This window comes from Lytechinus pictus, chromosome 2, assembly GCF_037042905.1.
Source record: "Lytechinus pictus isolate F3 Inbred chromosome 2, Lp3.0, whole genome shotgun sequence".
NCBI classification, from domain to species: domain Eukaryota; kingdom Metazoa; phylum Echinodermata; class Echinoidea; order Temnopleuroida; family Toxopneustidae; genus Lytechinus; species Lytechinus pictus.
Genome location: NC_087246.1, coordinates 4889552 through 4902664, shown reverse-complemented (window position 1 = coordinate 4902664; position 13113 = coordinate 4889552). Strand labels below are relative to the sequence as shown.

The window sequence follows — 13113 nt, the reverse complement described above, 5'->3', positions numbered from 1 at the left end:
ATCAATCTCGAACCTAGCCTGGCATGGTAGACATGGAATTTATCCAAACACCAGCGAACAAATTAGAACTAACCGTTTTTGGGGTACGAAGCGGGTAATTTTTCAAAGTCACTTCCATCATCTCCAAGTAGTCTCTTCGACCAGTTGTTCTTTAATCCTCTCATGAATCAAGCCGAGGATTGACCGATGAGTAATTCACCCAGCGCGGACTGTCCAGGAGGCTACGAAAGTATAAAATAGGTACAATCTCCTATATAATCTGAGAGGGGGTGTAGTTGGATATAAATGGGTTATGGTGGTTTACCGGAATGCTCATTCTCCCCGACCGCAATCTCTGGAGGATAGTAGAGAGCACCCACTACTTCCTACAAGTGCTACTGTTTTATTCAAGAGACACACATTCTATTACTTCACCCCAAGTTTCCCCCATTTACTTTGCGATTAATCTTTGGATGTAGAGGCCTGGAGAGTCAAGCCGTTGATTGAACCGCCATTACAAAGAAAGTGAGCTCCCATTGCTGCATACCCGTCCGGTCGACCAGATGGAGTGATTTGAGAATTAGCTAGGAGGATTAACACGATGCTAGCACACCTCTGCATGCCTGTGATATGAACGACATCTATCCACGGCTTCACAGGGGCCATAACTGTCCACGAAGCACGTGATATACGAGGAATCCATTCTTTGAGAGGTGAAGGTTAGTAGGCGTTAATTGAACCTGATTCCTTTTGCTACTTACCTGCTTAACACGCTTAACCAGAATCCGGGCTGAATACGATGTGATCCTTGACAACTTCTTGTCTTCTCACTTCAACCGAAAGATTTCAATTTAATTCCGTGCACACCAGGAAAGCCTGTTTATTTAGAGCTTGGTGGATCATCAAAAGTGTACTTTTTATCAAGATTACTTGAAACTGGAACACGGTTTATCTTTGATGGTCTAGCTTCGGAATGAAGACGACCTGATCAGGGAGTTTTATGATCTTCAAGGACTATACTTAATTCTGCCAGCCAATATGGAAGCTGTTATTAAAGTTTTTGCTGCCAAGAAGTTTCCTGTGAAGAAATCTTGGTTTGGTTTGAAACACGAGAATCCTAAGGTCTTTTACAAGCCACAAGTAAGTTCAACATCACTCTGATTCCTTTGCTCATAAATATGGATTTTGACCTACTTCTTTGATCAATAAATTATTGTTCTGGTTAACGAAACTACTCTTTATACTAGCGCTTGTAATGATGTTAAAGGTTAAGTCCACCTTAGAAAAATGTGGATTTGAATGAGTAGAGAAGAATCAGACAATGCTGAAAATTTCATCAAATCGGATGTAAAATAAGAAGGTTATAAAATTTTAAAGTTTCGCTTATTTTTCACAAAATATAGTTATATGCACAATTTTGTCACATGCAAATGAGAGAATCGATGATGTCCCTCACTATTTATTTTGTTTTTATTGTTTGAATTATTCTATATTTTAATTCTTACAGATTTGACAATAATGACCGACTTGACTGAACCATATTAATGTTAAACAATGGTAATTCCACATGTTCAGGGTGAAATAAAACTTTGTTTCACAGGACAATGAGGAGTAAATCAGAATATTTCATATTTCATATGATAAAATACAAAAGAAACAGTGAGTGAGTGATGTCATTAGGTCCCTCATTTGTTGGGGTAGACTTGTCCTTTAAGTTACCAAACTATACGCTTGATAGTACAGTGCTCTAAACTTAGGCTAAGCTAATGATTAGTCCTCTGTCATGTCTTGATTTTATATTCCTTAATCATGATTATCAAATGTTTTATATGTCTTAATCATGTTAATTTCTTACCTTTTGTAAAAAAAATGCAATGGATCATTGATATCCTACTTTGTAAATTTCATATGTTTACAGAATTTGAAGAAATGCATCGACTGATTAGAGTCACTTTGTTTCTATTTCATGTCCACTGTCATTGCCACCCATTTCACTCATTACATTCATCCATTCATAAGCCTATAACCAACTATAGGCCCTAGTATCTCAAAATTTAGTTGGAATGTCTGTTCTAAAATATTGAAAACATTATTCCCAGGGTTGTGTTACCATGACAGTTGTCGTCTGACTCAAGACAATGTTCATCCTTAATCATTAAAACCACGCTATCTTGGCGCGAAAAAAAAGAAACCTGGTATACAGGTTCAGATGCGTGTTACGAATGACTTTACGCACGACTGGTGATGATTGTGCTATGTGATATCCTTATAGAATGGATTTATCACCTAAGAACATGCTCCAGTCGTGCTTAAAGTTGCGCGTAACTTTACGAATAGCTTTATGAAACAGCCACCAGGCCATGTAGTTTGTATTGTATAAGGCCTCTACGTTACGACTTATCTACATGGTCTACCCGCATCCAGTATTTTGGGGAAAAATCGCATCTGGCAAATTTTCTGAAAATGTAAACGAATATAATTTTCTTAATTGGAGAATTAGTAACTTATTTCGGAATTGTCGGAATTGCAACCCTTGAAGTTGGAGTAAAGGCCATGATTGTTTCCAATCGTAGCTGGACGTAAAGATTATTTATACTTGTAACTGTGTAAGGAAAAGTGAAATAGTCATTGATTTTAACTGCAGTATTAATATACGGTGAGAACTGAGGGTGCCAACTTCCAGTGTTCACATCATATATTGTTTTATAAAAAAAAAAAAAATAGATCGTGTCACAGACCAATCATGTGCGATGAAGTTTGGCCCAAGGTTACAAGAAATTCATCAGATAATGAAATATATATATATTACGCTACATTTTTTTATAGTACGTACAGTATATAAAGAGTGAGTATAGATTGCCAGTGAGGGGATTTCTGGAGCATATATTTTGAAACTATTCTTCAAGGACGAACTAGCTAAAAACCAATAAAATCAGAAAGGAGTTTTAACATGATTGTTTAAACTCTTAAATCGGAAGGTTCCAAATTCCAGAGTGGAATTAAAGATTTAAAAAAAATCGACCAAACAGAGCTAAGACATGCTGCTTTACAGTTTTATTTGGTATAGTGACGGAACAAACAATGTACTGATTATATTTCCATCGTAAAAGTTATACTTCAATTTGTAAATAAGGGTTAGTTGGTACATTAGGCATGGTAAGGAAGAAACATTATGTGATTCCCGGGCCCCGCAGTTCTACAGGCTTGGTTTTATGTTTCTTTGACTTAAAGTATTACTTGACTGATTGTATCATAATAATTGTATACTTTTTATTTGTCTGTAATTTTATATTATTTATTATTGCTGTTGCTTTCTTTTATGTGAAACAATTGTCAAACGAGAAATATGAAAAAAATGGCGAGAAATGAAATGAAATTACTCTAACAAAGTACTTTAACATCATGATAGAGCTCTTGTATCTTTTTTAGAAGACGCCAAAAGTAAAGAAATTATTATAACGAAACGATGCGTGTAAACAGAAACGAATCTCTTATTCAATGATGGGGGGAAATGACGGGGGAAATTTTCATAAGTAATAAAATGATATAAAGACATGATTGAAGACATTCATTTTATTCACTTTGTGAGCAATATCATCTCATGGAACAATACCTATTTTGCTCAAATAATGAGACACATGACGTTGAGTTATAAGATTTGAAATCTTGCCGATGAAATGAAGAGTATTTCCCCTATACTCATAAGTGACACAATCCGCTTAAAATAAATATCTCAAAGTCTATTTTTGGCTGGTTCAGGATTCACGTGCTGGAACTGGTAAACTTTCAAAACACCACCATAAATCTGATAAGAAATTATTGTGGATCTATTTCCAGACATACAATGCTTCATTGCAACTTGGGTTTTACAGACCTGGTGACAATACGGCATCAGCACTCAAGCTAATATTAACAATTTTCGTGTCAAATTACATTTTTAAATTCATTAATGTTTTTATCATTATTTTTTTACAAAGACAACATTTGCGTTAGGTAGTAAAATTGAATCTAGTCAAATACTAGAATTATATAATTTTTAGATCTCTGTGTTTCAGAATGATAGGTGATTTGGTATCCAAAATGAAAGTTGCAGATCAGTATGATGAAAAATGCTTTCGGACTTGGGTTCATCAAAGTTTCCATTTAATCATTAAAATATTGAAATAACATCCACCAACAAATAATGACTGTATGTGAATCAGGGGTCTTTTTTTTACAAAAGATATAAAGAAAGACAAATTGGTATTGTCAGCATCAGGAAAGGCTGATGGCAAGAATATTAAATCGTGAAAAAGAAATAGATAATAATTTTGATTTCAGGAAAGATGTTGCAATACAATTCGCACTGTTCTTCGCGTGAAGTATATTTCTCTTTCTAAAAAAAATACCGGAAAGATATTATCAATCCTTTTTGCATTTCCTAGGGAAAGATCGATTATTTTAAATTGAATATTTACTCATTTTAGAGGACCCTGCCCGGCTTGCCCGAATAAATTTTAATTTTGATTTGTTTTTTCCCTCTAGACTTTTGTATATAGGGATTAATTGAATAATCAATCTGTTTTCTATCAGAGATTGTTACTTTCTTTATGTCCTCCTTCCAGTCAGCCTTTGATATTTATCATTCATTCATTTGTTTATTTATTATGTTGTAAGATAATCACTCTGTCAAATGCTTTGTTTTGTATTCTCGATATATACTGTATATAGGCGTTCTGTACTGTTAAGCCAATACAGATGAATTGAACGTGTATTGTTAAACAACTTTGACCTCAGTGATATATACCTATATAAAATAGAACTTGTGGAAGTCATGCAGATCAGTAATACCCCCTCCCGTTCTAAACCGTCCTCTTACATCATGTCTAGCCTCGATACCTCCCCCTTTCCCCCTTCCCTTCCATATTCCTGCGACTTTCATCTACCCTCCTCTCGCGATAACTTCACTCATAGAAACTTTTACTTCAAAATTCTTTCTCCCTTTCCTCTTTTCTTGTCAATCTGGACTTGCTATAAAGTAAGTCAGACCATTATGTTACACCCTAAAGTAATCTAATTCTGTAATATTCAGTCTCTATGACCGGAATATCTTAAGTCACATCCGGTGAACATTTAAAGTGTAACAGGCTAAATAAGCACCCCGTTGTCCCCTTCCTCCCCCTCCCCTGCCCCTTCTCACCAGGATCTAGAACTGTGGACATATTGTACATACTTATTGGCAGGTGTTGTCTTACTGGATAGATAGTTCATCTTCATGTTTGAGTCATCAGACGATATAGGTGACAGAGCACCACACATCGGCACACCCACGATGGATCAAGTCTCCCGCGCTCAAACTTCCTCCTATTTCCATACATCATGATACATAGTCGATATTTGAAGCTGAAAAAAAAAGAATACCGGAGTGCTCTTTCATAGGCACCCAGCCCGGGGGGGGGGGCACATACATTGACGAGTGGATACCATGCGCTACCAAAAAACACGTAAAAATTGTGTCTTTTTCAAGATAGGGCACGTTACGTACGTAACGTAATAAGGTTGTCAAAAACACTACAATAATGAAAAAGGGTATCTATTTTTGCTAGGAAGCTACGTGTTTAGGGTCAAATTTGCGATGCTTATGGCATAAAAGAAATTAAGACTGACTAAATTGTTTTATAAAGGATGTACTTTTTGCCCCAAGAGTCAACACTACATGTTTAGAGTACGATTTGCGCGAGGTGTGGGAGGTTGGGCTGTACTAAACCCAACGATGTAGGTTAAGGTAAAACCGACGACCGACGTCCGTGACATAACAATTAAAATATTGCTGTACTTGTTTAGGGGTTCAATTCAGGGAATACTTGCCAAGAGTATCGTTTTGTTTCCAATACTTGTTAAGGGTAGGGTTTCATACGCCAATAGTTGTTAAGGGGTGCATTTTCAGAATATAGAAAATACGTGTTTAGGGTGCTTTTCGAGACCCAATGGTCGCGCATGGTATCCACTCGTCAATGGAAGTGCCCCCTCCCCCGGGGGGGGGGGCACCAAGCCATTTTATACATGAACTGATAGTTTAAAACTGAAACCGTGGGGTAAATGGAAGGGGGTAAGGGACAATGTAGATATGTCATCATCATTAATGATAAGTAACAGTTGATCAGGAATGACGGAATGCCCCTCCCCCCCAAAAAAGAAGAATAAATAATTAGATAAAGGAATAAATAAATAAACAAATAAATAAATGATAATGATAATAAAAAATATAAAAAGTATAAAAACAAGCAAAACAAACAAAATCACTGCATAATAGAGGCTTTATCATCTGGCCATTAGATACAAGTCGAACATAATATAAATCGGATGTTGCTATTCATTTATATATAATTTGAATCAATCACTATTTCAAATGGGCTTCGCGGAGGGAATATTATTGCGATAAAAAGATCATTGCAACTTTGTCCACCAAATCAGAGGTGAAAGGTACAATGTGTAGCATTTTTCAAAGGGTCCTATTGTGCTCAGAATACTTGGCTTTCTTGAGATAGCATGACAGTTTCTTCTCTGATTAAAAAAAAAAGATATTCAACAACGTAGTGTAATTCTGTCAAGTGAAGACACTTTAAACGATTGAGAAAAACCCCCTCAAGTTGTGAATCCTTGATAGAAATTATGGAGGAGTTGTTAAATTAAATTATAGCGTTACTGCCCACTGCATAGGCGGATCCAGGGGGCCGAGGGGCCCGGACCCCCCTATTGGCGGAGCAAAAAAAATATAAAAAAAAGGGGGAAAAAAGAAGAAAAGGAGGGAAAAGAGAGGAGAAAAAAAAGAGGAGGAAGACGAGTGCATAAAATAAGATGGGGGAGACTTGTAAAACAAAAAGAATCTTTCATGTCACTTTATAAAATTTTCTCTCGCGCTTCGCGCTTGCATTCCCTGTTAGGTGATTTACATATCTTGTTCAATATGGAGCTTAAATATCACGTTTGAAAGTCAATATACAATACATATTTCACATCGGAAATCGAACTTTCATTATTTTGTGTGGTTTCCAAATTGATTTTTTTTTAAAGTGCTCTGTTAAAATAAAAATTTTATGGTCTGAGTGAATATTAACACTTTCTGCTCGCGCTGCGCGCTCGCAAAATTTGATTTAACAGGTACCTATTATTTTTGTGTATTACATTTAGTTTTCAAAATATCCCTTTTCAGGTATGATTGTCAAAACGTATCAGATAGCGATACACGCTCACATTTTTATTGGCGAATTGTGTATGTCTCAACAAACTACTTAAAATCCCCTTTACATGACATTTTATCATAAATGTTGGCTCACGATTTGCGCTCGCATTAATGGTCAAAAATATATTAACTGATGCATCTTATTCCTAATTACAAAAGTGCTTGAAATTTCCAGTTTTCAGGCCATAATATCATCAGATTCCTCGCTCTCATTAGGCATTAATAAATAAGATATTAATCTAATAGTTAAATTGTCCCTTTTGTTTCATCTCGCGCTTAGCAAGAGGAAAAGGAAGATAGTCATTTGCATATGATGACCTAAGGATGGTCCCATGTCAAAACTTAGTTTTAAAGTAATATGAATAATGAAAAATATCAGATCTTTATTAAGTGCGATCCATATCCACCTCACAATTTTCCTACAAAGTGCTTGAAATATAGAGCTGAAATATTAAATGGCTTAAGCTCGCGCTTCGCGCTCGCTTTGATTTTCATGATGTATTTAGAATGCCTAGATTCTAGGTCTAAATCTGAAACACGCGCGCATGTTTATTCAGATACTCATCTTTGTCTATATGTAAATCATCCAGTTTCAGATCAAATTTTAAAAATTTTCTGCTCGCACTTTGTGCTTACATTATTAGTGTAGGAAGATCCCCTAATACTCATCCTTTTCATTATTTACAAAACATGAACAGAGTGTCCCGTTTTTAGGTCTAAATCTCAATTTTTTTGATCGCGCTTTGCGCTTGCATCAATTGTTTAATAATATAATCATCCTGTTCATGATTGCAAAAATTGATTAAAATTTTCAATTCTTTATGTACAAATGTCAAAAAATTTCAGCTCGCTTTGGCGGCGCTCGCATTATTTGATTGTTGAAGTATGTAATGTCTTCATGGTTAAGTGCAATCAGTCCTTAGCAGGTACCTTTCCAATCAGTACCAAAACGTGTATAAAAACTTTCTGCCTGCGCTTCGCGCTCGCATTATTTGATTGTTGAAATATGTAACGTCTTCATGGTTAAGTGCAAGCAATCCTTGGCAGGTATACCTCTCCAATCAGCTGAAAACGTGTATAAAAATTTTCTGCCTGCGCTTTGCGCTCGCATTATTAATGTAAGGGAGACCCCCAATTACTCATACTTTTCATGATTTACAAAACATGAATAGAGCACTAGCGTACCTACGGGGGGGGGGGCAGAGGAGGCACTCTGCCCCCCCCCTGACGAGCCACAACCCATACAAAAGACATATACCTGCCCCCCTGACGAGCTTAAAAGACCTTTTTTGCCCCCCTGACGAACTTGAAGACCTTTAATGCCCCCCCCCCTGAAGAACCTGAAGACCTTTTTTTTTTTTTTTTTTTTTTTTTTTTTTGCTTGTCAAATTATTTTCTGGTACGAGAACCTAAATTTTTTTATTGAAGACCTTTTTTTTTTTTTTTTTTTTTTTTTTTGCTTGTCAAATTTTTTGGCGGTCGATTATGCCCCCCCTGTTGAAAATCCTAGGTACGCCACTGGAATAGAGTGTCTCGTTTTTAGGTATAAATCTCGAAATTTTCCGCTCGCATCAATTGTTTAGTTATATACCTATTCTTTTTAAGTTACAAAAAGTGCTTAGAATTTCCATTCTTTTAGGTCAAAATGTCAAAAAAAATTCAGTTCGCGCTTCGCGCTCGCATTGTTTGATTGTTGAAATATGCATCGTCTTCATGGCTAACTGCAAGCAGTCTTTAACAGGTACCCTTTCCATCAGTTCATTTCTGCTCGCACTTCGCGTTCCTGGTAATTATTTAGTTGCATATACATCTTTTTCAGGATAACAAACATTGCCCAGAATGTTCAAATTTTAGGAAAAATACATAAAATTTTCAAAAAAAATTTAGCTCGCGCTTCGCGCTCGCATTGTATGAATAAGGATTATGATATTATATATTTATGTTGATTTATAAGGATAAAGCTAAGAAGTTACTATGAGGACTACCCCTTCAAAGAAACAAACAAAAATCATCTTCGAGCGGCCGATCAGGGAAAATATGGCTGAAAAATAATTCCGGGCCCCCCTATTGGTGAAGGCTGGATCCGCCCCTGCACTGATTGAAAATCATTGTTTGGTCTCAGAAGAACTATAATCCTTTTATCAGGCCATTGGACTTGCGGTTATCAGAAGTTTATGAAATAAAAGTTAAGTGAGGCCAAGTTTAGAACATGCTTAGCACAGGTTATAATCAAAATGTGTTTTCTCAGATTCGGGAGTATTTTTAGTAAGGTATGGTGGTCGTAAAATGAAAATCTACTGTGAACCATTATGACATCAGCCAACTTTGCGGTGATGCCTTTTAATCTATATAATTCTGGCGAGAGTTTTAATGTTTCCTTTGGCCATCAAACTCTTCTCCTTCGCTCTTTCAAATTTCCATCGAATCGAGAGCATGATAGTGATAGTAATACTTGATAAGGAATTAAAAAGAAATGAAATGAAGAAAAAAAAAGATGTTGAAAATGCTAGAATGTCTCATTAAATGTTCCTATAGCGTTTATGATGAGTATCATTATTAGAAAAAAAATAGATTCGCATCAAAGGAAATTTAAGCATCTCATTGCAACTTTTGAAACGTTGGTACTTTTGCAGGCATGGATGAATTAATTTTCATTTAAGTATGACCGGCGTACATTCTATTGAAATATGTATATATATGTACCAATTAAATAAATAAGTATGAAATATCATGACATGAAACATCTCAGAAGTGATAGAGACCACAACAAGTAAATTAGCAGCATAAAGTGGAAAGGACTTTAAAGGCATTTCGTCAAATCTATGTCACATTACACATTTATAAGCCACATCGCTTCCAATAGGAACAAAAAAGGACGTAATCAGAGCTTTCGAACACTTAGATGATAAACACATGCAGTGTGCGAATAAAGGCCTGTAATCTTAAAGGGAAATTTCACCCTGAAAAAAAATTGTTATAAAATAGCAAAAGAAAAATAATAGAAAAATCATCGGTAAAGATTTGAGAAAAATCCATTGAAGATTAAGAAAGTTATTAGAATTTCAAGGTTTTTTTTTATTTTTGACGTCATAAACGAGCAGCTGCCCCATATTATGTTATGTAATATATAATGCATAAATTTCATTTTTTAATATTTCGTGATGACTTATTATTATTTTTATTTTTAGGAGTGGGTGTGAAATAAGTTGTTTATTGATATACTGAAGGCACATTAAAAACATTTTAACTTATCTGAGAAAAATGAAATTTCATTGATTTTTTTTACCATACGATATGTGCTGCTCGCATATGACGTCAAAAATCCAATAATAAATATTCTGATATTCTTTTTATATTCTTTGATGGAGTTTTCTCAAACCTTCGCTAATATTTTTTGTTATATTTTTTGCTATTTTTACAATAAACTTCCCCTATAAGTTGGTCATAATGCCCAGTTTTCATAACAAAGCGTTTCATCTTTAACGATGGTGACATTTTCAGGAGTAGATATTACATCCGAAATCTTGACGCCACATCTTGACGACTTACGTCACAATGACCGGACCGATATGCAAAATTATGTAAAATGATGAAGACTGCCAGATTGCAGTACATGGGGAATAGGAGCAAATTATCTAACATAATGCTATATGTGTGTTCAGATAACACATCACGTCCAAGCCAATTCAAGGGAAAATAAATCAGTTTGGTTTAAGGGGTCAAAATGAGGGGCCGATTTCAACATGAAATACCAAATACAAACTGGATTTCGCTCCCTTCATCATTTAATATGCTTCATTGCATTAGAGCTTAAAACATGTTCATTGCTGAGGTGAAAACATTATCTTTTTTTTTCTCTCTCTCTCTCATGTTTTTCACGATTTTTACCTTTACCTCATTTGACTGTCTCTTTGCCAGTAGAAGGGAAATAGATTGCAGTCAAAGTTGCGAAAATGGTGTCACGCTGATGAATATCGTATCTAAACAAACCTTTATCATGAACATAGGATGCATGGTCTGACGACGTCCGCCATTTTTGCTTATCTGTTCATTTCGGATACATCATCAAGTCATGCACGTGAATGACATGGGGACAGTTTTTGTCATCTATATATCTTGGCACATATTGGCTGCACCCCACCCCTCCCCATTTAATTCTCCATGGCGCTATTATGGTTATGGGGAAGGGTTACACAAGAAAGAAAAATAATAAAGTATAATCCATATCATTTATAATTGTTTGATACTAATTGTGGATATTCTTTCCTTTTGGCCTCAAAAAACATAAGCAACAATACCATTGATTCAAGTAACTATGTCTAACCACTTTACCATCGTTGATATTACAATATCCTTTGACATTCGTGTAATCTTATTTCATAGATTCCAAACAAGTCTTGTTTTCTCGTGTTTTAAAAGTGTTGATCGATATCAGTCAGTAGAACTTTAAGGTCAAGGATCTATTCGAGATCTATAAACCTATTTTGGGTATTTTCGTTATGGCAATTGTCGTCACGTGCAGTCCCTAAATAGTTTGGATGCATTGAATATAAGGGTTGGATCTCCTTGCCCAAAGGCATAATTTTTTATTACGATAAACGCCCTACGTGCCATATGATATCTCTCTCTTTTACTATCTCTCCCTCTCTCCCTAACATACACACACACCCACACCCTAACACACACACCCCTTTTCTATCTCTCTCTCTCTTCCTTACCCTCCCTCGTTTTTCTTCCCTCTCAATTCATCCCTCTCTCCTCTTTTCCATATTTTGTAAAAAGAAAATACCGGAAGACGACTGTTCAAAATTAATATTTGTATGCTAATGTTATAAAATGATAAAGCATAAATTCAAATTTATCAACATAACATTGTAGATAAATCGTCAAACATTCTTTGTTGGTCTATCTATACACCAATATCATGAATACTACTGTATAAACGTCATTACCTTCCAATCTTTTCTCTGTTTATTAATGGTTGCATAAAATTCTTGTCAGAGAGCACCTACATTTTTCAATTAATTTTATTCAATTTTGGCATGCTCTTTGGTTTGGTTGATGATTTTTTTTTTTCAAATACTTTACAGATTATAACCTAAAATTATATTAGGCGATCCCCTTCCACGTAACGAATTAATTTCCTTACCAATTGGTCATTTAGTGAAGAGTTCTTGTCTACCACCCCCTCCCTGTGAGAATATCCGGTACCGATTTTTTTTTACAATGGGATGACATTAGGAATAGACTCTTTCTTAAAGATGAGCTGAATGCTTCTTCTTCATTCCGTTCTTTATCAAATCACCATATCAGTCATCAGGAAACCTATTACCTGGACGTAAGGAAAGGAGCTAATTATTGTAACTTCTCTGACCAATTTTTTGGCAACTTCGACTTCAATGTCTTCTTTGAAATCAAACCTGCATATTATGATGGCAAATTGATATGCTGTCGTCATTTACATGTCGATGTGCCCGCAGGGGGTCCTTATTATGACGTATTTCAGTAACATATACGATTTCCAAGTTAAATGTCGAGTTGCTATTTTGTATCGGTTATAATTAAGAGCACGTATGTAGGTTTGTCGTATTGGCATCAGTGAAATGTGTATCAATATCACTCATAGGCAGCGATTTCGTACGATTTTTGGTCGGGGGGGGGGGGGGGGGCTCTTTCATTTGTTAAACACAATTTGAAGATCGAGGAGAGAGGCACGCCCCATCCGGAATACCGCTGATGATATCACTGCTCTATACTATTTATGATCGTTGAAACAAATCTAGTCTGTTTTTACTCTAACATGATAGTAGATCGGTAACGTGGAGCGTTTCTAGTATATAAACACTGAAGTAGCCAGGGGCGGGGGCGTGACTTCTCCTTTTTTTATTTGAAAAAAAAAATAATAATACGAA

General features: G+C 35.6%; 1 protein-coding gene across 1 annotated transcript in view; it reads left to right on the top strand.

Annotated features, from left to right (window-relative positions):
• Positions 1–308: 308 nt before the first annotated feature.
• The window catches only part of LOC129253647 (protein rolling stone-like), a 21804-nt gene continuing 8999 nt past the window's right edge, over positions 309–13113 (top strand). The window contains exon 1 of the mRNA XM_054892070.2: positions 309–1119. Within this exon, the coding sequence (XP_054748045.1) occupies positions 1018–1119 (102 nt within the window). The 5' untranslated portion in view covers positions 309–1017. The remainder of the gene's footprint in view (positions 1120–13113) is intronic.